Source organism: Esox lucius, chromosome 11 (genome assembly GCF_011004845.1).
Source record: "Esox lucius isolate fEsoLuc1 chromosome 11, fEsoLuc1.pri, whole genome shotgun sequence".
In the NCBI taxonomy this organism is placed as follows: Eukaryota; Metazoa; Chordata; class Actinopteri; order Esociformes; family Esocidae; genus Esox; species Esox lucius.
Genome location: NC_047579.1, coordinates 3,825,986 through 3,851,706, shown reverse-complemented (window position 1 = coordinate 3,851,706; position 25,721 = coordinate 3,825,986). Strand labels below are relative to the sequence as shown.

Here is a 25,721-nt window from a genome sequence, read left to right as displayed (position 1 = left end):
TCAATATTTGAATCATAAGCTTCAGCCAATAACAGAACAGCCTCCTCTCTCAAAAAAGTTGGACTTGACGGATTTAGTGCCTGGACACCCTGCATATTGTTATCATTTGTGTTAGAAAATCTTCCTATTTCTCCAATCATGATCCAGAACTGGATAGTACAAAGAGACACAAAAAGTGTTTGCTGTCTGGAACTACATGCTGTCCCAAGGTGTAGTGGATGACAGTATCCTGAAGCACCTTTGCTGTCTGTCTTGGCCTCTTTGGTTTTCGATGAGTTGTATCAATGTTACTTCGTTGACATAAATCACGTGTTTCACTCCACATTTCCTCAAAAGAGGCTTGACTACGGCTTGTCACTTAAGGTGGCAGCATCCAGGTGTTCTGCCACTTCAAACTCCAGAAAGCTTTCATGAACCACACCGTTGTAAAAATATCTCAGAACAAATAACATTTGCTCTTTTTTCTGAACATCTTTAGTTTCATCAACAATAACTGAAAACTGCTTGCTCATTTTAACTTTCTGGATGATTTCTTCTTTGACCATTGCAGCCAAGCACTCAAGTATTTCATTTTGTATTGTTTTACTTGTGTATTCTGCATTTTTAGCTTGTTGTTCAAGTCTTTTTTAATGATGGGGTTATGGTTATCCAGCAGGTCTAACATAGGCAGAAAAACACAATTTTTTTCTGAGTTGAGAGACTCCCTCTGATCCCGCTGTGCTATGTTTTCTGTGGATGTTAGAACTACAATTTCAGCTAATGTTTTAATGTGGTATTGATTTTCAGCCATCTGCTTCTTTTTTTGCTCATCCATTAGTCCAAACATTGAGGTATCTTTATCCATAATTTTCTTGTTCTCTGTCCATGTGAACATTGCATTTACATGGCCTTCAGATCTGGCATAAGAACAGAAACCACTGTCTTTCATTGTAGCCTTTTTCCAGTTATGATAACCCTTGAATGAGGTGAAAACAGTCCTTGGAGCATCGAGGAGGGAAAAATGCCTACAAGCAAAACAGTAAGCTGCATCTTTCCAGTGCGAGTATTCTAACCAGGGATGAGATTTGTACCAGTTGCTGCGGAAGCTTCTCCTGGCTCCTCCCTGGAGGGTCTTAGGGAAACATTGTCTGCACTAGCTCCTCCCTGGAGGGTCTTAGGGAAACATTGTCTGCACTGGCTCCTCCCTGGAGGGTCTTAGGGAAACATTGGCTGCACTGGCTCCTCCCTGGAGAGTCTTAGGGAAACATTGGCTGCACGGGCTCCTCCCTGGAGGGTCTTAGGGAAACATTGGCTGCACTGGCTCCTCCCTGGAGGGTCTTAGGGAAACATTGGCTGCACTGGCTCCTCCCTGGAGGGTCTTAGGGAAACATTGGCTGCACTGGCTCCTCCCTGGAGGGTCTTAGGGAAACATTGTCTGCACTGGCTCCTCCCTGGAGGGTCTTAGGGAAACATTGGCTGCACTGGCTCCTCCCTGGAGGGTCTTAGGGAAACATTGGCTGCACTGGCACCTCCTACCTGGACATGGATATGTCTAGAAGATGGAGGGGAGGAGAGATTCATACTGAATTACATCTAAACTAATTATACAATATTACAACTAGTAAACTATGAACTCCATGAACTGCCACCTTAACGTGGTGGAGGGGTTTGAGTACCCGAGTGACCCTAGGAGCTATGTTGTCTGGGGCTATATGCCCCTGGTAGGGTCTCCCAAGGCAAACAGGTCCTAGGCGACGGGTCAGACTAAGAGCAGTTCAAAAACCCTTTAATGATGAGAAAAATCTTGAGGTCCGTGACGTCACCCGGTATGGCGCAGCCGGGGCCCCACCCTGGAGCCAGGCCCGGGGTTGGGGCTCATACGCGAGCGCCTGGTGGCCAGGCCTTTCTCCATGGGGCCCGGCCGGGCCCAGCCCGAAGGAGCGACGTGGGGCCGCCTTCCCGTGGGCTCACCACCTGCAGGAGGGACCATAAGGGGCCGGTGCGGAGAGGATTGGGCGGCAGTCGAAGGCGGGGGCCTAGACAACCCAATCCCTGGACATGGAAACTAACTCTAGGGACGTGGAACGTCACCTCGCTGGCGGGGAAGGAGCCTGAGATCGTGCATGAGGTTGAGAGGTTCCGACTAGAGGTAGTCGGGATCACCTCTACGCACGGCTTGGGCTCTGGAACCACACTCCTTGAGAGAGGATGGACTCTTCACCACTCTGGATTTGCCCATGGTGAGAGGCGGTGGGCTGGTGTGGGTTTGCTTATAGCTCCCCAGCTCTGCCGCCATGTGCTCTGCCGCCCGGTGAATGAGAGGGTCGTTTCCCTGCGCCTACGGGTCTCTCACTGTTGTTTGTGCCTACGGGCCGAACGGGTGTGCAGAGTACTCAACCTTCTTGGAGTCTCTGGGAGGGGTGCTGGAAAGTGCTCCGACTGGGGACTCTATCATTCTACTAGGGGACTTCAACGCCCACGTGGGCAACGACAGTGACACCTGGAGGGGCGTGATTGGGAGGAACGTCCCCCCTGATCTGAACCCAAGCGGTGTTCAATTATTGGACTTCTATGCTAGTCACAGTTTGTCCATAACGAACACCATGTTCAAGCATAAGGGTGTCCATCAGTGCACGTGGCACCAGGACACCCTAGGCCGTAGGTCGATGATCGAATTTGTTGTCGTTTCATCTGACCTGCGGCCGTATGTCTTGGACACTCGGGTAAAGAGAGGGGCGGAGCTGTCAACTGATCACCACCTGGTGGTGAGTTGGATCCGATGGCGGGGGAGGAAGCTGGACAGACTCGGCAGGCCCAAGCGTACTGTAAGGGTCTGTTGGGAACGTCTGGCAGAGTCTCCTGTCAGAGAGATCTTTAACTCCCACCTCCGGCAGAGCTTCGACTGGATCCCGAGGGAGGCTGGAGATATTGAGTCAGAGTGGACCATGTTCTCCACTGCCATTGTCGAAGCGGCCGCTCAGAGCTTTGGCCATAAGGTCTCCGGTGCCTGTTGAGGCGGCAATCCCCGAACCCGGTGGTGGACACCGGAAGTAAGGGATGCCGTCAAGCTGAAGAAAGAGTCCTATCAGGCCTGGTTGGCTTGTGGGACACCTGAGGCAGCTGACGGGTACTGGCAGGCCAAGCGGACGGCAGCCCGGGTGGTTGTGGAGGCAAAAACTCGGGCCTGGGAGGAGTTCGGTGAGGCCATGGAGAAGGACTATCGGCTGGCCTCGAAGAGATTCTGGCAAACCGTCTGCCGCCTCAGGAGAAGGAAACAGTGCCCTACCAACACTGTTTACAGTAGAGGTGGGCAGCTGTTGACCTCAACTGAGGATGTCGTCGGGCGGTGGAAGGAGTACTTTGAGGATCTCCTCAATCCCGCCGTCACGTCTTCCATTGAGGAAGCAGAGGCTGAGGGCCCAGAGGTGGACTCGTCCATCACCCGGGTTGAAGTCACAGAGGTAGTCAAGAAACTCCTCGGTGGCAAGGCACCGGGGGTGGATGAGGTCCGCCCTGAGTACCTCAAGTCTCTGGATGTTGTGGGGCTGTCTTGGGTGACACGCCTGTGCAACATCGCGTGGCGGTCGGGGACAGTGCCTCTGGGATGGCAGACCGGGGTGGTGGTCCCTCTTTTTAAGAAGGGGGACTGGAAGGTGTGTTCCAACTATAGGGGAATCACACTTCTCAGCCTACCCGGGAAAGTCAATGCCAGGGTACTGGAGAGGAGAATATGGCCGATAGTAGAACCTTGGATTCAGGAGGAACAGTGTGGTTTTTGTCCGGGCCGTAGAACACTGGACCAGCTCTATACCTTCTACGGGGTGCTGGAGGGTTCATGGGAGTTTTCCCAACCAATCCACATGTGTTTTGTGGATTTGGAGAAGGCATTTGACTGTGTCCCTCGCGGCATCCTGTGGAGAGTGCTTCGGGAATATGGGGTCCTGGGTCCTTTGCTAAGGGCTGTCAGGTCCCTGTACGACCGAAGCAGGAGCTTGGTCCGCATTGCCGGCAGTAAGTCAGACTTTTTCCCAGTGCATGTTGGACTCCGGCAGGGCTGCCCTTTGTCGCCGGTTCTGTTCGTAATTTTTATGGACAGAATTTCTAGGCGCAGCCAGGGGCCGGAGGGTGTCAGGTTTGGGGACCACACAATTTCATCTCTGCTCTTTGCGGATGATGTTGTCGTGTTGGCCCCTTCAAGCCAGGACCTTCAGCATGCACTGGGACGGTTTGCAGCCGAGTGTGAAGCGATGGAGATGAGAATCAGTACCTCCAAATCCGAGAGATAGGGTGAGAAGCTCGGTCACCCGGGAGGAGCTCAGAGTAGAGCCGCTGTTCCTCCACATCGAGAGGGGTCAGCTGAGTTGGCTTGGGCATCTGTTTCAGATCCCTCCAGGCGCCTTCCTGGGAAGGTGTTCCGGGCCCGTCCCACCGGGAGGGTGGTCATACCATGTGGACCATCTCCACTGGAGATCGTTGGTGATGGCCCAGGCACTCTCCTTTCCCTTTCACTGTTTGAGCCCTGCACGTTATCTAGTCTCTCGCTTTCTCCCTCCTCATCTTGGTGATGCTCTCCCTCCATATCTTCACCGCTGTGGTGTTCTCCCTCCTCATCTTGGTGATGCTCTCCCTCCTCATCTTGGTGATGCTCTCCCTCCATATCTTCACTGCTGTGGTGTTCTCCCACCTCCTCCTGTCCCTGGTCGCCTTGGCCTTGTATCTCTTTCACGTTTCTGTTGCCCTTTTCTCTCCACCTCATCTTCGTCTTCTCTCTCTCCTTCCACCTCATTTCTCTCTCCTTCCACCTCATCTTCTCCGTCTACCTTGCTCAGTTGTTCATTTTCTATTTCTCTCGCATTTCTCTTTGTTGAGAAAAAACTACATATACTACCTTTCCTCTTCATTTCTGTCATCTCAAAATCAGCATCGCAACTATGCTAGTGCTGTGCTTTCATTATAATTTCATTTCTTGATAGAAATGTAATCCTTTCCTCCTGTGTCTCCTTTTCTCACGACTCCTGGCTCCCTCGCTTTCCACTCAGTTTTCCAGACAAATCAGTCTCTTGCCGCTTCGGCGTCATCTTGTGCATTGGAGATCTGCGGTCATATATTGTCAAATTGGCCATAACTTTTAATTTGTTGCAGCCAACTGGGTTGGCAGGAGGTGTGGCAAGGCTTTTAGGGTGGCATTTGCCATGCTATGCCACCCCGGTAGATCCACCACTGTATAGGCCTACAGTAGGCTGCTTATAAGCACATCGGTTACATGGCCTCATGCACAAATGTAGGTTGACAAGAGTGCATGTGGGACGTCTTATAGCAGGCTAGTTTAGAATAATTGCATAAACTGCATTCATGAGCCGCAAAGCTTCTGACATTAATTTGTCGTCACCTCTCACACAAAGTCAGCCGCGTTAGATATCATGCAATTGCGAATAATAGTCTATTTTTGAAATGTATATACAACAGTTCTAACCACCAAGCCTCGTAATATTAAAGCATCCGATCGCATATCTCCATTGAAATATTTTTTATAAAATAGGCTACCAAACTGCGGATAACAGACCAAGTCAGATAACAGATCGGATCTCGCATAATCGGATTTCGGATTGTAGGCCTATCCATGAAGACCTCTACTACCTGTTCAGTTTTAACATGTATGACACATAGGCCGAGCTATCATATTAAGTTATTGAATTTTTAAATGTCTCTCATTTAAGCATCCACAACTACAACTTAAGCCAATTCTGTGACGGGCGTTGTTCCTGTAGTAAGAACCAGAGTGCCAAACCAGAGTGGATATGATCGCACTGGTTTTTCATTTCAGCCTAAGATGTGCATGCTCCTTAACTACAGAAACAAAACATGCACAGTGAATTTGATACTTTTTTTATTTCTGTTATTAATTGCGGCCTATTAGATTTGCTTGTGATAGCCTATTATTTTCTGTAGACTGAATAATTTCAGGTTAATTCGGTGACATTAGGCTACTATTTTTGTGATTCATTAAACAGAGTGCTAAAACAAGTTCCTTCCATGATATAGAGATGCAATTAAGAGCTTGGACAAAATAATTCATTAAATGAATCAGTGATTCAAATTATCAACATCTTTTTTAGAGAACTGTACTGAATGATTCAGTTCACTGTTGTGATTCGTAACGCCCATCATTAGAGCAGCGCCATTTTTTCCGATATTTGTCTAACACAATATGTCAACACAGTATACCTTCCTGAAATCCCTAAGAGGTTTTCTAACCACACTAAAGGAAATAATGTAGATATTGTACCCAGAGGAGAAAGGCCACACCTATTAGTGTTTTTGTACCCCAAAAAAATTATCTGCCTGAATTTGATAATTTGGGACAGGTCACTTTGTATTCTGGGACACTTGTATTAGGCTTTTAAAAAAGCTTAAATCACTTCATGTATACCAAGATCAATATCACCATTTTGTAAAAGACAAGATGAAAAGATAAATAAATATTGCATTATACATAGAAATTGCATTACTTCATAAACTTTTTTCATAATGAAATCCAGTAAAATACTTTTCATCTCTACATGGAATTAGTTGATCTACCATGTTGATACATTTAAATTAATCCTATAAAAATTTTATATTTCGTTTTTAATCTTCTAATATTCAAACAACAGAGATTAACATATTATTTAGTTATTCAAATGTATTAAAAGTCTCCCTTCTATTAAAATTGGTGCTACTAGGGCAACAAACAGTCTTTGCAGGTGAGAGACCCATCATCATCTATCACACCATTATCTTCTGCACATGTTTCGTGTTACCAATGGCTGCAGATCGCACAGGACAGCCACTCTTCTGGCTTTTGGGATTGTCTCTGTTCCCATAGGTGTGGCTGGAGATCTAACTGATTATGTGGTAGTTAGCTGGGTCAATACATTTAGCTAAGTACACTACCAGAAAACATGTTAAAACTAAGCAGACATTCTGTATAAACAGACAGGGACAACATTACAATGAATGATGTGACCAAATAACCATGTATGCAACTTAAGGAAGTCCCAAAATGCATATTTCCCCCATTCAAAGAACTTAAATAACTGTCCCAGATTACCCAAAGCTTGTTGTCCCACATTATCAGTCATATATTGATAATGAGAGACAGCAAAGAAATGCTTGAGAAAAACTAAAACACATTTTCAACACTATTATGTTAATAACTAGCAACATTGTCTTATTTATGAGAGATATATATCCTAAACATTAGTCTTGTCAGAATCCAATGTCACTGTCCTTTTCATGCAATTTCCAAGGGAGCATCTGATTAACATTAACCCTGTCCGGTTCTGTGAGATCACCCCCATGAAGTCATGTGATTTCAGTCATATCACATCCATACCAAACCTATAGTAAAAGTCCAGTTGACTAGATTTAGTTAGAACAGGAAATAAATACACTGGCGCTTTACACTGGAGCAAAGTCCCAGATAGCCCGAATTCACCCTCTATCAGTGTTTTAGCCATCATGTATAAACTCAAACAAGTAGCACTATATTATTAGCTTATTATATATGACAATGAGACCAGTTATGTAGCTGGTTTGTTCATAACTACAACGTGTGTAACATATACAGCTCTGGAAAAAAATGAGGGGACTTTTTTTTTCCCTTTCCAAAACAGTTGAAAAGGAAAGTTTTGAGTGAGGAACAGAAGCATTCAATTTGCAATGGTCTCTTAATTTGAACCTTTCTTTACCTCAGTCAAAACATTCCTTTTTTTTTTTTTTTTTTTTGACTTTTTTGGAAAGGAAAGGAAAAGGTGCAGTGGTCTATTAATTTGTTCCGGAGCTGAATTAGGCAGCATTTGTCATTTTCCATTTACATGTTCATTACACTAATTAAGCCCAGCAGAAAAGGTTTCATGCTCCAAAAATATTTTATATATATTTTGACATATTATTCCTCTATTTTTAACTTTGAAACAGGTCAGTTTGACCCACAACATTACAGGAGGGTTAAAAAACCAGGAATAATGATTTTGTGCATAAAAAGTGTGTGTATACAGCGGGGAGAACAAGTATTTGATACACTGCCGATTTTGCAGGTTTCCCCACTTACAAAGCATGTAGAAGTCTGTAATTGTCACGCATGAGGTTGTGGTAGGACACAGGCGCAGAGTCGATAAAGTGGAAATAATCCATGTTTAATGCAAAAAGAATGGCAAAACAAACGCAGCAACCAAGGATGTGGGCTATCCTATACAGGGACAAAACCAAAATGAACCACATGGGTGTGGCTAAACAAGGAACATAAATAGGGTCCCCAATTGGAGGCCTCCAATTGGGTAGACAAGAAGGGTCGGAGGTGGCTAGAGGTGCCACCTCCTGTCCTGTCCTGACTATGCCACCAGCCCAGCGCAGAGATGGCTAGGGGCATAGCCAGGACGTGACAGTAATTTCTATCATAGGTACTCTTCAACTGTGAGTGATGGAATCTAAAACAAAAATCCATGATTTTTAAGTAATTAATTAGCATTTTATTGCATGACATAAGTATTTTATACATCAGAAAAGCAGAACTTAATATTTGGTACAGAAACCTTTGTTTGCAATTACAGAGATCATACGTTTCCTGTAGTTCTTGACCAGGTTTGCACACACTGCAGCAGGGATTTTAGCCCACTCTTCCATACAGACCTTCTCCAGATCCTTCAAGTTTCAGGGCTGTCGCTGTGCAATACGGACTTTCAGCTTCCTCCAAAAATGTTCTATTGGGCTAGGCCACTCCAGGACCTTGAGATGCTTCTTACGGAGCCACTCTTAGTTGCCCAGGCTGTGTGTTTCAGGTCATTGTCATGTTGGAAGACCCAGCCACGACCCATCTTCAATGCTCTTAACTGAGGGAAGGAGGTTGTTGGCCAAGATCTCGCGATACATGGCCCCATCCATCCTCTCCTCAATACAGTGCAGTTGTCCTGTCCCCTTTGCAGAAAAACATCCCCAAAGAATGATGTTTCCACCTACATGCTTCACGGTTGGGATGGTGTTCTTGGGGTTGTACTCATTCTTCTAACACGGCGAGTGGAGTTTTGACCAAAAAGCTTTATTTTTGTCTCATCAGACCACATGACCTTCTTCCATTCCTCCTCTGGAACTTCTTCCATTTTCTAATAATTGCACCAACAGTTGCCTTCTCACCAAGCTGCTTGCCTATTGTCCTGTAGCCCTTCCCAACCTTGTGCAGGTCTCCAATTTTATCCCTGATGTCCTTACACAGCTCTCTGGTCTTGGCCATTGTAGAGAGGTTGGAGTCATTTGATTGTGTGAACAGGTGTCTTTTATACAGGTAACGAGTTCAAACAGGTGCAGTTAATACAGGTAATGAGTGGAGAACAGGAGGGCTTCTTAAAGAAAAACTAACATTTTAGTCTACTTCTGAAAAGTTTTCTTCTTTTTATAACATAATGTACTGTAATAATATTTTTGTACATTTATATAAAGTTTGAGAATACATTTGAAAGCTTAGCTTATTAAGAAATCCAACAATAAATACCTTTTTAAGATTTTCATTTGTTTGTAATCAAAAAATGGATGCTGGTCAGGTTCCCTTCATGCCCCACCAAAATACTTCAAAACCGTGGAGCAGCAAGAGAAACATCCCCTCTCTAATTTCAGGCAATGTCCAAACCATTCATTCTGTCACATGGAGTTTCTTGATTGGCCACACTAAAATAGGGCATCTCCTCCTTAGCTCAGCAAAAAGTCTGTCTTGGTATTCTTGCCTGCTTCACCTTAAAACTAGGATGGCAGAGTCCTAGACCATTTCTAAGATGGCAGAGTCCTTGACCATTTCTAGGATGGCAGAGTCCTAGACCATTTCTAAGATGGCAGAGTCCTTGACCATTTCTAGGATGGCAGAGTCCTAGACCATTTCTAAGATGGCAGAGTCCTTGACCATTTCTAGGATGGCAGAGTCCTTGACCATTTCTAAGATGGCAGAGTCCTAGACCATTTCTAGGATGGCAGAGTCCTAGACCATTTCTAGGATGGCAGAGTCCTAGACCATTTCTAGGATGGCAGAGTCCTAGACCATTTCTAGGATGGCAGAGTCCTAGACCATTTCTAGGATGGCAGAGTCCTTGACCATTTCTAGGATGGCAGAGTCCTTGACCATTTCTAGAAAACGACATAACCATTCTAAAATTCAGTTAATTGTATTATCCCTATCCCGTCTCCAATATCCCTTGCCTCCTCTCTTTGTCCTTTTCTCCTTTTCTATTCCTCCTTCCAGTACTCAGCTTCTGGAGAGGCTCTTCCTGAAGTATGGTCTCCACAAGGAAGCAGACGAGAGCCTGTTCTGAGGACCTACCAGAGGATCCTTCTGATGTGTCTCTGGAGGCAATCGAAGTGGGTCCTGGGGAGGGTGGGCAGGTCGTGGTCCAGCCCCTGGAAGTTGAGGGCCGAGTTTATGGACAACGCCCATGCATGACCTTAAATAAATGGGAAGCAGCTGTATTGGCAGGTTATCCAGAAAATCATTGGCTGTATAGTTGAGTTTAGTTGAGTGAAAATGATTGACTAGACAGTTGTTCCGACTTTTTATAGTCCAGCCCATTATGATGCAATATTCCATGTTTAGAACCAACTGTTGAAGGTTGTGGCCTTCAGTTGTATTTTAATGGGGAGTTAACACTGCTGTAGAATGTTAATCATATAGTTACATCATAATGCAGAAAGTATGGATCTGCAGAAAAATATGGATTTGTCCATGTTTAGACCAAATAAAAACACACAGACTGAGTCCTTAATAGAACCTTGTTCCCAATGTAATGCAGCATCTTTGATTAAGGCCTGTAGTGATCTAGATGCAACATCATTGTTGTTAATAACAAAAGAGCAGTAATATGTATGATAGTCTATCAGCTGTCTTTGTAAAAAGAAACCAACCATTTGTAACAATAAATTGGCTTGGTAAAAAGGGGCTTACTGCACCAGCCAACAAACCATCTTTAGAGGGTATGTTAGAAATGGAAAACTTTAAAACCAGTGACTGACATTTATCACATAAAATACAGCTCTGGAAAGATTTAAGAGACCACTGCACCTTCTTTCCTTAGTCCAAAAAGTTGGAAAGGAAGGGTTTGAGTGAGAAAAAGAAGGGTTAAAATTAAGAGACCACTGCAGATTAAACGCTTCTGTTCCCCATTCAAAACTTTCCTTTTCAACTTTTTATGTAAAGAAAAAGGTGCAGTGGTGTCTTAATTTTTTCCAGAGTTGTATATACAGCACATACCACAATCAAAAACATGGCCTCATAAGTAATTTAAAAGGCCTGTGACATGATTCGTCTACCCTTTTAGGACATATTTAAATGCAGAACTTGCATTTCATTGGTTTGAAGCACACCCATAACTAGGTGACTGAACTGGTAAAAGTGGAAAAGGTAGAAGACTAATGCTGAATTGCACGGTAATAATACAACAGCTTTAAAGGTAAAACTACAGGGTGTAAAATTGCACATAAAGGGGAATTTAACAATTGAGTTGTGTTGAAATTGTGACGCCCTCCTCTGGCTTGGACCCGCAACCACGCTCCACCACTCATGAACACACCCCAGTCATCAGATCCCAATCCCCCTCATTCTGATCACCTGTGTCCCCACCTGTGTCTGGTTTATGTCCCTATTTAGTCCTGTTCAGTTCTCCCTAGCCTTTGTGTGGTATTGTTTGTCTTCTGCCACTCATACTGAGCCTTTGGTTTTCACTTCTGTGTGTGGTTATCATGTTGTTATCCGGTGGTTTCCGCTTTGTTTCTGGGTTGTTTCCTGGAATTAAACTTACCTACTTAATTAGGTCCTGCTACCGATGTCATGAAATGGCTTATCCATGGGCTGAAGGAGCATGACATGCTCATGGGCATAGATCTTCCAGGATGAAAAGGAGATGATTGGGACAAGCCTATGGTCAGGAATCTAGGATTGGACCAAAATCACCTCTGAAAGTTGGAACCAAACATTTTCCCACACAATTTAATTGAGGAACTCAGTGATGTGTGCAGCTCCAGCATTGTAAGACCCTGTCTTGGGATATGGCTGCACACATGAATATGTTCCCCCACATTGTCCAGGCACATGGACAGTTGCTCATTGAGCAATTATATTGAGCTGACAAAACATGTTTCAACATTTAATAAACAATGTGACAATATATAGGCTATTTATACGCTATAGGCCTACATATTAATGTGCATTATCTAATTTGAAACTTGGAAATGCCAAAATTCGACTTACAGTATTTGTTAAAATATGTAACACACGCTTGAGTGTTTTTCCCTTTGGTCAATTAGAGTTGATGCAACAAATATTTGACTGAAACGGATTTGTCTATTAAATAATAATGTTGCGAAATTAGGCTACATTATGGTGCATTGCAAAATAATTATAAAGCAAGCAAGTTTATTTATATTGCACAATTCATACATCAAACCAATTCAATGTGCTTTACAAAAAAAATATATGAAAGTACAATAACATAAAAACAAATACTCAAATGAAAACATCAAAACAAATGAATACATCATAATAATAATAAATACAATAAGAAAACATAAAGATTAAAATTGGGATAAAAACATAGTGAGCTATAACTCTAAACAGTGTGGTTAAGTTGAAGTGCTCAGTCATAGGCACGTGAGAAGATAAGTGTTTTTAACCTAGATTTAAAAAAGTATACGTTTGGAGCACATCTAAGATCTTCTGGTAGTTTATTCCAGTTGTGTACAGCATAAGTGCTAAACGCAGCTTCTCCGTGTTTAGTTTGGACTCTGGGCTCTACTAGCTGACCTATGTTCATAGATCTTAGAGCCCTGCTCAGTTTATATTCTGCAAACATAACAGAAATGTATTTGGGTCTTAAACCATATAGAGGTTTATAAACTTAAACCACCACTTTTAAATCTATTCTGTAACTGACTGGAAGCAAATGCAAAGATTTAAGAACTGGAGTGATGTGCTCTGTTCTCTTGGTCCTGGTTAACATTCTATCAGCAGCATTCTGAATGAGCTGCAGTTGTTTTACAGTCTTTTTCGGCAGTCCAGTTAACAGGCATATCAAAGCAGTCACCAAAACAGCATTCTATCATCTAAAAATATAGCCAGAATCAAAGGCTTGGTGTCCCAAAAAGACCAAGAAAAGCTCTTCCATGTTTTTATCTTTAGTAGGGTTGACTACTGTAATGGCCTCTTAAATGTAAGGTCTGAGTCTATCAGAACACCATGATTATGCACCCTGGTAAACTAAATAAAATAAAAAAGCCTACTGAAGTTTAGAAGCAAATGTGTTTCAGTAAATGATCTGTGCCTATAACTTTCTGCAGAGCTGACAAACGCTTAGACATAATTAGCATGGTTGGCTATTTCATTGACTTCAAAAACCCTTATTCAAATTGGAAACATGAATTTGGAATCAAAATATTGTGCAAAAAGATTGTTGTCTAACAATAATTGCGATCTGGTTCAAATTATTTCGATCAGGCAATTATGTAATAGAAAAAGGTGCCGTGGTCTCTTCATTTGTTTCGGAGTTGTATACACAATTCGCAAAGATTGTGAAGAGTTCATTCTGCTGACTAATTTCAATGAAAAATTTTTTTTGAATCATAGAGTTTGTGTTTTATTGCTGTTTCAATGTAGGCTATTATATGGGTATTTTAAACATACAGCTCTGGAAAAAATGAAGAGACCACTGCAAAATTATCAGTTTCTCTGGTTTTACAATAAAATTATTTTATTCTATGAACTCCTGACAACATTACTCCCAAATTCCAAATAGAAATATTGTCATTTAAAGTATTTATTTGTAGAAAATAACAACTGGTCAAAATAACGATTAAAGATGCATGGTTTTCAGACCTCAAATAATGCAAAGAAAACTAATTAATATACTATTTCTAACAACAAAATAATAATGTTTTAACTTAGGAAGAGTTCAGAAATCCGTATTTGATTTTCAATCACATCTTTCATGCGTCTTGGCATGCTGTCCACCAGTCTGTCACATTGCTGTTGGGTGACTTTATGCCACTCCTGGCACAAAAATTCAAGTAGTTCGGTTTTGTTTGATGGTTTGTGACCATCCATCTTCCTCTTGATCAAATTCCAGAGGTTTTCAATGGGGTTCAGGTCTGGAGATTGGGCTGACCATGACAGGGTCTTGATCTGGTGGTCCTCCATCCACACCTTGATTTACCTGACTGTGTGGCGTGGAGCATTTTCCTGCTGGAAAAAACAATTCTCAGAGTTGGGGAACATTGTCAGAGCAGAATGAAGCAGGTGTTTTCCAGGATAACCTTGTACTTGGCTTGATTCACGTGTCCTTACCAAAGACAAATCTACCTGATTCCAGCCTTGCTGAAGCATCCCCAGATCATCACCGATCCTCCACCAAATTTCACAGTGGGTGTGAGACACTGTGGATTGTAGGCCTCTCCAGGTCTCCATCTAACCATTAGATGACCAGATGTTGGACAAAGCTGAAGATTTGAGAAGATGACCTTACTCCATTCCACAACAGGTGGTTTTTATACTTTTCCAAATTAGATTTGGTTCAGGAAATCATCTAATCAGTACCTCATTTAGTAAGATGAGGTGTGCCTGTGTTGGACACTGGAATGGAATGGCTGCCATACATGTAGAGATGCTGATTTAAGAAATATTAGGAGTGGTCTCAAATTTTTTTCCAGAACTGTATGTCCGGTAGCGGTTCTCTCATTTGAATGGCCATATTGGCTGTCCAAAAAATCTAGCGTAAACTGGTGATAGGCCTAGGCCTATGCCGCGTTCCATTTACGTCGGAAGTTGTTACTTGGAACTGGGAATGACGTCACACCCGAGTTAGCCCAAGTTGATCGCCCCCATTAAAGCCTATGTTGTGCTTGCCCTTTCGGAATATATACAATGTTTTTCATTGTGTACAAAACATTTTTGACCACTTTTTAATGGGCCATTCTGTAACCGGTAACCTAACCTGTAACCTGGTTAGGCGTCTTCCAAGCAAAATTGGAAGTCAGGTCTTCCAAGCAAAGACACAACCAAGTGATCAGACTCAAGTCACGTGATTGGATTTTCACATAAGGCTCTACAGAAATTGCAATGATATCTATTTCTTTGATGATACTAACTATACCTGCTTCAGATCAAATGTTGCTTAAATTCAGCAAAAATTCCGATTTTAGTGTGCCTTCCCTTTAAAGTGGGGAAGTGCACATTCTAGGTCTGATCTGCACTACCAAATAAGATGCCAATTTAGATTCTCATGATCTCGACAAAAAAAAACTTGATGATATGCTATGATACCTAGAAGTGGACAAAGCCGCTTTTTTTTTTACTTTGTTGGATCAGTAGAAAATTTGGTAATTATTATTTAAATGAATATGACTTCCGTAGAGTAGAGATTTTGTTACAAATCAACTTTTACTCGATTGCCTTGTAAGATAAAAAATACTTGTTTTTCTTGATCATCATTTGTGTTAATGTAACTACACTACCCGAAATGCTTTGCGCATAACCTATTGACGACGTGGCGCAGACAACCGACCGGGTTGATTTAAACTTGAGCAAGACGAGGAGTATTTTAGGCAATTTTAGATCAACCCGAAATTTAATTAATAGCTAATACGTGCATAGGTTAAAGCAACGACTATTATTGGAAAACAAACGTTTGAATTCAAGTGTATGATGTCTGGCAAAATCAAGAGCCGAAGCGCAGCAAATGCCGACTCGTTATCTGGAAGTGTGTCTTGCGATGAGCGCATTTTACGGGACTGTCATCAGTTGTACATGGATACAGACAGTGGTGAGCTACAGTAACTAGCTATTTAACGTTCCTGTCTGTTAATGTGACGAGATCCGACATTTACAGTCAAAAATCCGAAGCTTTGACTAGTAAGCCATAATGTAAAATGCTATGGTATTGATTCTAAATAGCTAACAAACGTTAGCTGCTGGTACCTAACTTTACCAGCAGGAGTTGTACTTTACCGGCGTTAGCTACTGTAGCTAACTGTAAACTACCTAGCTAACAATTGATACACTGGTTTTATACAAAACTCATCAAACAAAACGCGGCAAGCGATGTTAGCTTCATCTTATGTAACGTGAATGACTGTATGTTGTTTTGATCACATCGCTTCGTCTTATTTCTAGGGCTCATAGCAGTGGCCCAATCAGTCGGCGTTACTCTACTGCCCCCCAGGAAAAAGATCACGGTCATGTTGATGGGCAACCACTCTGCCGGCAAGAGCTCATTCATCAACTGGTACGTTAATGTCCAATCAAATTAATGTTACCATTGACAACCATAAGGAGGGCGGAGACAAGTGTACATATAAAAAAAATTCCATCATTTAAAGACGACTTCTTTCACTTAGGCCTGAGGTTACTGCTTGCTTTAAGTTATTAAGGTTATGTTCCTAGCCCTACAAAGTTCCCTGTCATAAACAACTAGTGGTAGAGTCCAAATATTAGATTTCTTTAGTACTTCCATTCCTATGGCTCCGAAAACACACAGGAAACTAGCTAGTTCATTACTTTCGACTGCTGTGTTTTTAATGAACGAGAGGAGGGGCACATTATAAGCAGGCCAGGTCAGAACTATGTGCACTTTGTCATCTGGATCTTGCATGTCCAGTCTAGCAATGCCTCACAAATTCACCATTCACATACAAGTCATGCCTTCCTGTCTTGTTTCATTCGTATACATTTATACATACCTTTTATAAGACGATGCATTCCTCCAATACAATGCTATGGTAGTCTTTATAGTAGGACGTGGTGTGTATTTGAATTGTGAATGCATCTCTTTCAGCTTATTTTTGGGTTCTTGCTAGAGTACCTACTCCAACGACAAAAGTCAATCTCCACTCCAAAAGCAATGTTGGGCTAGCTGTTATTAGTAGATTGTTGTGGATGGATTTCATGTTTTGACTCGCTTATTGCACACACTTATGTTTCACACCTGTTTTGTCTATGTAATTAGTTTCCCAATTGGGAACCATTCTTATATTGATGGGACTTAGAATGGAACATTCCTCCTTGTTAGAATGGAACATGTGCACGCAACCTGGTCCTCCTTGTTAGAATGGAACATGTGCACGCAACCTGGTCCTCCTTGTTAGAATGGAACATGTGCACACAACCTGGTCCTCCTTGTTAGAATGGAACATGTGCACACAACCTGGTCCTCCTTGTTAGTATGGAACATGTGCACACAACCTGGTCCTCCTTGTTAGTATGGAACATGTGCACACAACCTGGTCCTCCTTGTTAGTATGGAACATGTGCACACAACCTGGTCCTCCTTGTTAGTATGGAACATGTGCACACAACCTGGTCCTCCTTGTTAGAATGGAACATGTGCACACAACCTGGTCCTCCTTGTTAGAATGGAACATGTGCACACAACCTGGTCCTCCTTGTTAGTATGGAACATGTGCACACAACCTGGTCCTCCTTGTTAGAATGGAACATGTGCACGCAACCTGGTCCTCCTTGTTAGAATGGAACATGTGCACACAACCTGGTCCTCCTTGTTAGAATGGAACATGTGCACACAACCTGGTCCTCCTTGTTAGAATGGAACATGTGCACACAACCTGGTCCTCCTTGTTAGAATGGAACATGTGCACACAACCTGGTCCTCCTTGTTAGAATGGATCATGTGCACACAACCTGGTCCTCCTTGTTAGAGTATACATCTAGGGGACAAATCAAACTTCAAATGACTATTTAATCACAACAATCAGTTAATTATATTACTACAGTATATAATGTATATAACAAGATTAGGATAGGATAGTGAAACATGTCACTAATGAACGCTTAGACTTTTATTGTATTACTTAATTACAGGTAAAATTCCAATCCTGTTATGTTCAGTGTTTTTTTCCTAATGGGTGCACATGGTCCATTCTTTTTGTAGTTTTTTTTGGAGATCATTTTGGAGACTTTATTGTGACAGTAATAAAATGACAGGGATTCCAGAACGGTGGGGAAGACCGGATGAATGGGGAGCTGCATTTTATTTGAAGTTATACTGAGCAAGCCAGCAAATACTTCAAGCAATTTATGTTTACAAATCTTAGATATTTGTTGTTATTCTCCTCCTAAGGTGTGCGTTTTAGTCATTCTCTGTATAATGTGAATGCAACCCAGTTGGCTTTGTAATAATTAGGATGTCTGCTGATACTTTCTCAGGTATGTGGAGGAGCACATCCAGCGGACGGGTGTGGCCATTGAGACACAAGGCTTCAGCTTTGTCACTAGTGGGCGCAAGAGAGAGTCTCTCACAGTGAGTACTGTTCAAACCAGAGATCAATGAAGAAGACTGATGTCTTCAACACCCGCTGGAGGGCCCTGCGGGTCACGTGCAGAGCAGTTTCCATGCAAGGCCCTGATGCTGTCAAGGGTGGCCCTGATGCTGTCAAGGGTGGCCCTGATGCTGTCAAGGGTGGCCCTGATGCTGTCAAGGGTGGCCCTGATGCTGTCAAGGGTGGCCCTGATGCTGTCAAGGGTGGCCCTGATGCTGTCAAGGGTGGCCCTGATGCTGTCAAGGGTGGCCCTGATGCTGTCAAGGGTGGCCCTGATGCTGTCAAGGGTGGCCCTGATGCTGTCAAGGGTGGCCCTGATGCTGTCAAGGGTGGCCCTGATGCTGTCAAGGGTGGCCCTGATGCTGTCAAGGGTGGGATTTTTAGAGGACCCCAGGGTGGCATGCCAAACAAGCCGCCTAGGAAGCAGAGCGTCTGCTGCACTCCTTTTAAAAAACATTGACAATGGTGGTTGATAATCTATGACTAACTGTTGACTGTCTGTTTTGTAGCTCAGTGGATCTGAATTTGGGCTTGTTCTCTCTCAAGTCAACAGTCATCTTTGTTTTGCTCATGTTGAGGGATTTTTCGTACATTGTTATTTGTAAAGGATTCATGAAAATGTCAGACCATATTGTATGGGTTTGTCAATGTATGTGGTGGCAATAAGAAAATGTGTAAAAATTGTGTGTCTTTGGCATGACGTAAAAAAATTTGTGTGGATTTTAGGGTAATGCAACGCTCCACCTGTACCCACACTTCAAACCTCTACATGAGATTAAAGGTGAGTTTTTCTGAGATGATTCAGCCTAATTAGTTGACATCAAATGCCATGTTTAGACAGGCAGCCCAAAATTGTTTTCCACTAATTGGACTTTTGTCAAACTGCACCTGAGGTTTTCAGTTCCAAAATACCAGTTTGAGGAAATACACTACAATTGAGATTCCTGTGGAAAGGCAGCATTTAATGTAATGCATGAAAAGACCGTTGATGAAAAGGTAGCATCTGCACACGTCGCTGAATTCTATAAAATAAAACAGTTTAACGACCTATTCAGAAAAACGCTTTGTAAAGATATGATAGATGACATCTAAACAGGATGGGTCAACAGACCATTTATTGGGAAAAAGATCTAAATTGGGCTCCCTGTAACAATAATTCAACCAGTCAGAGTAGCCCTTACTCATCTCAGTTTCTTCCTTTGTTGTTTTTCTCTCTCATCTCTCCCACTCCCTAGGTGTGTCTGAGTATCTGGGCACTGAGATCTGCACGTCACGGCAGAAGCGTTTCAGCCTGGTAACATTTGTGGACTCTCCTGGTCTGGTGGACGGCGACATGAAGTACCCCTTTGACGTGGACCAAGCCATCATGTGGCTGGGTAGGTCACCAGGGCATGTTTCTTTTGGGAATGAACTGTTGACCATGCCGCATGCTTTTTTAATTGCTCTTTCATCTGTATGCCCACACCACACACACACACACACAGCTTCCTATCAAACTGAGGACCTAAAACGTTAACTTTTTTTTCCTCTTACCCAGTACCAAAAACAAACTTAAATTCTAAATCTAAAACGTATTGCAGTTTCAGATCAACGGTTTGGTGCCGTTTTCGGTAAAGTACCAAAAAACTGACATTTGTAATCTGGCTCAATCCGTTTAGAAGATGCTGAGACCCTCTATTCTCAAACATATTATTGCTCTAGTGATTCATTTAGACTAACAAGTGCAAGTAAAAGATCAGAGCCTTGGTTGAATTTGAATGAACTTAAATTTTTTTATATATTTCCTTGACCATTCAACAAATGAATTAGGCTAGTATTGAAACATAATACAAACGATATCCTTATCAGCTCAACAAATGTACTGCACCGTTAGCCTAATGTTTTTTTCATTAGGATAGAAAATAAATAAATAATCTAGTGTGTTGTTTAAAATAATTGTTTGTATTCGAAACAAACACACTCTTGTGTTCGTAATTTTTTTAAAATTCTGTAATAATTTTTTTGACTCTTCTATATGTTTTGATAAACCAGTAGATGAACTGATGCTCTGACTGGATGGTGACGCTGCAGAGGAGAATGTGTATGTTAATAGGGACAATTTGTATGCTAATGACGCCAAACGCTGTTTGCTTTGGCAGATACTGTGGGTCTGAAAGGCCTGCCGGTTATTCTGTTAAGGCAGCTGTTATTCTGTTAAGGCAGCTGTTATTCTGTTAAGGCAGCTGTTATACTGTTAAGGCAGCTGTTATACTGTTAAGGCAGCTGTTATACTGTTAAGGCAGCTGTTATACTGTTAAGGCAGCTGTTATACTGTTAAGGCAGCTGTTATACTGTTAAGGCAGCTGTTATACTGTTAAGGCAGCTGTTATTCTGTTAAGGCAGCTGTTATTCTGTTAAGGCAGCTGTTATTCTGTTAAGGCAGCTGTTATTCTGTTAAGGCAGCTGTTCTACCGTTATACTGTTAAAGCAGCTGTGTAGGCTACTTTCAGGGCAACATGCAGTTTGTTTTAACCACAGCTCTCAGTCCATCACTTTTGTAGTCCACTGGAATGGCAGAAAGCTGTCTAGCTGGAGATTTAAACAAAGCCGAATGCAATGTTGGTTTATCACAATCACCACTCACCATTGTAGAACTTGCAGATCCTCCTGTGAGTTTAGCTCACAACACAACAATGGGAAAAGCACCAATAATTATAATTTCTATTACTACGTGCACAAAGTCTCTTGTTAAAACCAAATAGCCTTGTTATTTTAGCTTAGATTTATTCAAAAGGCTTTCTATTAGTTTTTTTGTATGCATTCATTCCAGTTCACATGCAAACCATGAATGGTTCACCGTACCATACAGTTACAAATACTTGCACCATTACAGCCCAAATTCTTACCACAAGCCTTAACATTTTACTTCTTAAAACATCCTCACCTAAATAGTGTAAAAATCTTACTGATCCTGCGTTTTTATAGAAGCTGTAGGACTATACTCCGTCTGTGTAAAGATGGCCACAGTTTATCACGTCAGAGGCTAATGTTTATCGCTCTATCTGGTTGATCCAGGCTTATTCAACTGATGTCCTTGTCCTCCCAGGTGAGCTGTGTGATCTCATCCTGGTGTTCTTTGACCCTATGGGACAGGCGCTCTGTAAGCGCACCCTCAACATTGTGGAGAAACTCAACGAGAAGCACAGTGAACGCCTGCGCTTCTACCTCAGCAAGGCAGACGAAGCTGGAGGAGAGTCGGACAGACAGGTACAGACACATCCACCATGTAAATATCTACAGGCTGATGTTTTATTGTACGTGCAGCACTAGGTCTAAGTCCCTACTCGCCTACTGGTCAAATCCTTTGGGTCGTTTGATAACATAATCAAGCTTTTTTTTTTTTTATCTCTCAGAGGGTCATGATGCAGATTGTCCAGGAGCTATGCAAGCGGCCAGGACTCAACAAGTGTGGCTTTGACATGCCCACCATCTACGTGCCCAACCCGAACAAGGTAGCTTCCGCACATTTCAGAATGACCACAGCCGAAAAAAGTCGAGGCCATCTTGGACAGTCGTTGCTTAATAAATCAAATGTAATGTAACTTATCAACTGAGGTTTTGCACTTGTCCCCGCCCAACCCAGCCCAGTCGCTGCGTGAACCAGATTGAGGAGGTGTGCCGCACCATTGAAAAGACCATCAACCAGACGGTTCAGAACACCCTCAACTCGCTAGAGAAAGACTGTGAGCTCATCACTGAGGCTATTGCAGACACGCTCAGCCAAGATAGGTAAAACAAACACCAGTTATTTATTTTTACATGTTACACTTTTAGTGTAAAACGGAAATCTTAATTTATATCTATAGTCTTTTTCTTTCACTCTCGATTTGTCTCTGACCTTTGTGTCTCTGACCTCTGTCTCCCTCTTCCAGGCAGACCAGTGTTGGTAACCGGCGAGCCCGCTGTAAGGGCTGCATGCTGGCGCTGCTGGGCTTCAGTGTTCCCTTGATGCTGATGGCAGGTCTGGTGCTGGGCAGCCTCTCTAGAGAGCTACTGGAGATGGTCTTGGGGAAGGGTGGCACCGAGGCCCTCTCTGTCTACCTGGTCAGTATTACATTACTAGTTAGAATCAGAAGTCCTTTGATGTGCTGTAACCCTTGGCAAATCTGGAGAAGTTAGTATGTTTTGCTTAAAAAAATATAATAATATTTTTGTGCTTAAGCATTATGGTCAGTTAACATTTAGGATTGGAGTTTATGGTTAGGTTCAAGAAATCTTTATTTTTACAGAAAATGTATATCCCTAAAAGGTTGTTAGAGTAAAACAATAAGGTGAGCATGCGTAAGAGAGGCTGCGTGAATGGGCTTGGGGTGAGGACATGTTTGTGATACCCTGCCGTCTTTCCCCACAGACTCCTCTGGTAAAATTTTTTGATTCCATGTCTGTGGAGTACCAGCTGTACAGCTGTGGCGGACTCGTCCTCCTCTCTTTCATCCTCCTCCTCCTCGCCCGCTTCTCCTTCAGGTGAGAGCTGAGCAAACTCGCCACCTGTGGTTTTGTGCAACTTCAAGAGCCAGCATTTATTTTTTGATTGTGGCTAATGGACCTCTGTCTTGTTTGGTTTCTCTTCCCCTTGGCGACTGTGTGTCTGTTTTTTTCTTTCACTGTCTTCAGGACTCACCCTACTCTCTCTGGACGACAGAAGAGGCAGCTACAGGAAAAGCTGGATTATGTTCAGGATGTGGTGAAGGCCAAGAAGGTGTGTGGGGGTGTGTGTGTGTGTGGGGTGTGTGTGTGTGTGGGGGTGTGTGTGTGTGTGGGGGTGTGTGTGTGTGTGGGGGTGTGTGTGTGTGTGGGGGTGTGTGTGTGTGTGGGGGTGTGTGTGTGTGTGGGGGTGTGTGTGTGTGTGTGGGGGTGTGTGTGTGTGGGGGGGGGTGGTCTTACTATACTCATGGGGACCAAATGTCCCCATGAGTATAGTAAAACCAGAAAAAAGTTAGACTGCTGGTCCCCATGAGGCAAAAGTCAATTTCCGGTTTAGGGTCAAACTTACAATTCATTTTAGAGTTAGAATTGGGGTTTCTTTAAGGTCCAGGCATTGTTGGTTAAGTTTAAAGTTAAGGTTAGGCATTACATCTAGATAAAGTTTAGGCATAAATGTTACTTTATTGAGGTTAGGGTTAAGATTAGGGCAAGGGAGCATGCAATTTCTATTTTCTGGTCCCCATGAAGATAGCCATACAAACTTGTGTATGTGTGTTCATTGTTACAACTACAATTCACCAACATTTCCTGACATGACATGAAACATGGTGAAAAGTCGAGACTTCAAAATACTTTTGTAGGCTTAAGAGTTAGGTTTGGGATTAGTGTTAAGTTTAGGCTAGGTTTTAGTTTTTAGGTTTTAGTGTTTTGTGTCGTTGGAATGGATTCTTGATTGAAACGCAGTGTTAGTCATGATAATCTGGTGTGTGAGTGGGGATTGGAGCCTTTGTGTGCGTGTGACTGCTAACTGCTCGTATCTCTGCCTCCATGTAGAAGAAGCTCTATGAGGAGTATCTTCGCCAGAGTGTGGGGGATCAGGATATGGCCTGATGGGTTGAAGCAGTGGGCTGAAGGAAATATTGAAGAAAACCACTGAAGTCCCAATGAACGTCCCCACTTTAGAAGACCCAATATTCCTGGTCATATTCTATGCTGCATTCATGACAAGTCAGAAATATCAGAATCTTAAAAAGAACACCAGATTATTTGCATAGAGCTTCCCTTTGGTTAATAGTCATGTTTTCCAAGTTGCGAACTCATGCCTCATCTTTTGACAAATTACCAACCCAGAAATGTTCTGAGTTGTCTTGGATGCACCATTTGTCCTTCTCTGGGCCATGCAGGGTGATGTGGGAAATGTAGTCCTTGTGTAAGTCTTGTTAGCCCATTGTCTCTTCATTGATGTAACTGTAAAACAGAGCACCTCAATTTCAGATTTTGTAACCTGTTAGTTGCACTGACTGAAATATATTTTTTTCACTACCATGTTTCCTGAATTATGTTTTTCATCTTCTAATGATGGATTGCAAACTAGCCTTTCCTCATATCATGCGACCTATACTTTTGAAAAACATAAGATTGGGTTTACACCCTTAGATTGCCATTCATAAATCTTTTACAATCTGGATGTTTTGGTATCTACAACTGCGTGTTTATACCCAGGCTTCCACATTTCAGGCTCAGGAAACGTCTGTGGTGCAACACAATAACAGCATTATTTAGTGCTTCTACACTTATTTTTTTATCAACATTTCTGAATGTCCATGTTATACTGTAACTTTATTAAGTTTGGCATTATTTAATCAAAGTTTTACTTACCCTTCAGTGTTGTTATTGGCTGTGATATTCCCCTACTGATTTCTTACCCCCGCTTGGCATTGTCAAAATGCCAAAACTGTTTTGACTTTGTTAATATGAGATACACAATTTAGTGTCCATTTGTATGTAAATAATTTAATTTGTGAAATATTTCCAGTAACAAAAAACATGCTTTTTAAAATTGCATAAGGTAATATACCTAGTTTGCACTTAATTTTTTGTGTACCAGCGGTTTCCCCCAGAGTTACTTACAGTGCATTTCTCTTAATATACAACTCTGGAAAAAATTAAGAGACCACTGCACCTTTTTCATTCCTTTCCAAAAAAGTTGAAAAGGGAAGTTTTGAGTGAGGAACAGAAGTGTTCAATTTGCAGTGGTCTCTTCATTTTAACACTTCTGTTCCTCACTCAAAACCTTCCTTTTAAGCTTTTTTGGAAAGGAAAGAAAAAGGTGCAGTGGTCTCTTAATGTTTTGACTACATCTAAGTCATAGACGTAGCTATTCAGCATTAATTGCTAGGAGGAAATACAATAGAAATGAAGTGAAATCCCGTGCTTAGAACCTTGATGGTTCACAGGACTAGTGTTTTTATACTAGATGTTTGCCACTCACTCTGAAGAATTTGTTCTGCCATAATCAGCTGTTGGGTATTCTGGACAAGGTGAACACTCAGCGGTCAATAACTCTTGTACAATACACATTGAATTACTGATGCAGTACTGTTGACCTGCTGATACTTTGGTTCTGTAACTGTATCTGTTGTAGACAACAATAGTGGCTCTGCAATATTTCCGACCCTGAGATCAGAATGTTTTTTAACTGTAAGATTTTTTAATTTTTTACTGTATGCTTTTAATCGATTTACTATGCTGATATGTATTGACAAGAAGTTAACATTCATGGTTTTACACTGAGGACTCCTTTATTACCAGCAATATGTATCAGTGTGATATTTTTAAGTTATTAAACGGACAGATGTTCAGTACAATAAAAAAAAATTGAGTAGTGTGTATCATTTTTTTAGCAGTATACACTCACCTAAAGGATTATTAGGAACACCATA

The 25,721-nt window shown here is 42.3% G+C and overlaps 1 protein-coding gene across 1 annotated transcript; it reads left to right on the top strand.

Annotated features, from left to right (window-relative positions):
* The first annotated feature begins 15,439 nt into the window (after positions 1-15,439).
* Positions 15,440-25,002, top strand: si:ch211-11k18.4. The gene is made up of 12 exons (XM_029123045.2): positions 15,440-15,803; positions 16,154-16,265; positions 18,203-18,296; positions 19,042-19,096; positions 19,551-19,691; positions 21,401-21,561; positions 21,708-21,806; positions 21,938-22,083; positions 22,227-22,398; positions 22,706-22,818; positions 22,969-23,053; positions 23,833-25,002. The coding sequence occupies exons 1-12, from the start codon at positions 15,683-15,685 to the stop codon at positions 23,887-23,889; spliced, it is 1,356 nt and encodes a 451-aa protein (XP_028978878.2). The 5' UTR covers positions 15,440-15,682; the 3' UTR covers positions 23,890-25,002.
* Positions 25,003-25,721: the final 719 nt, after the last annotated feature.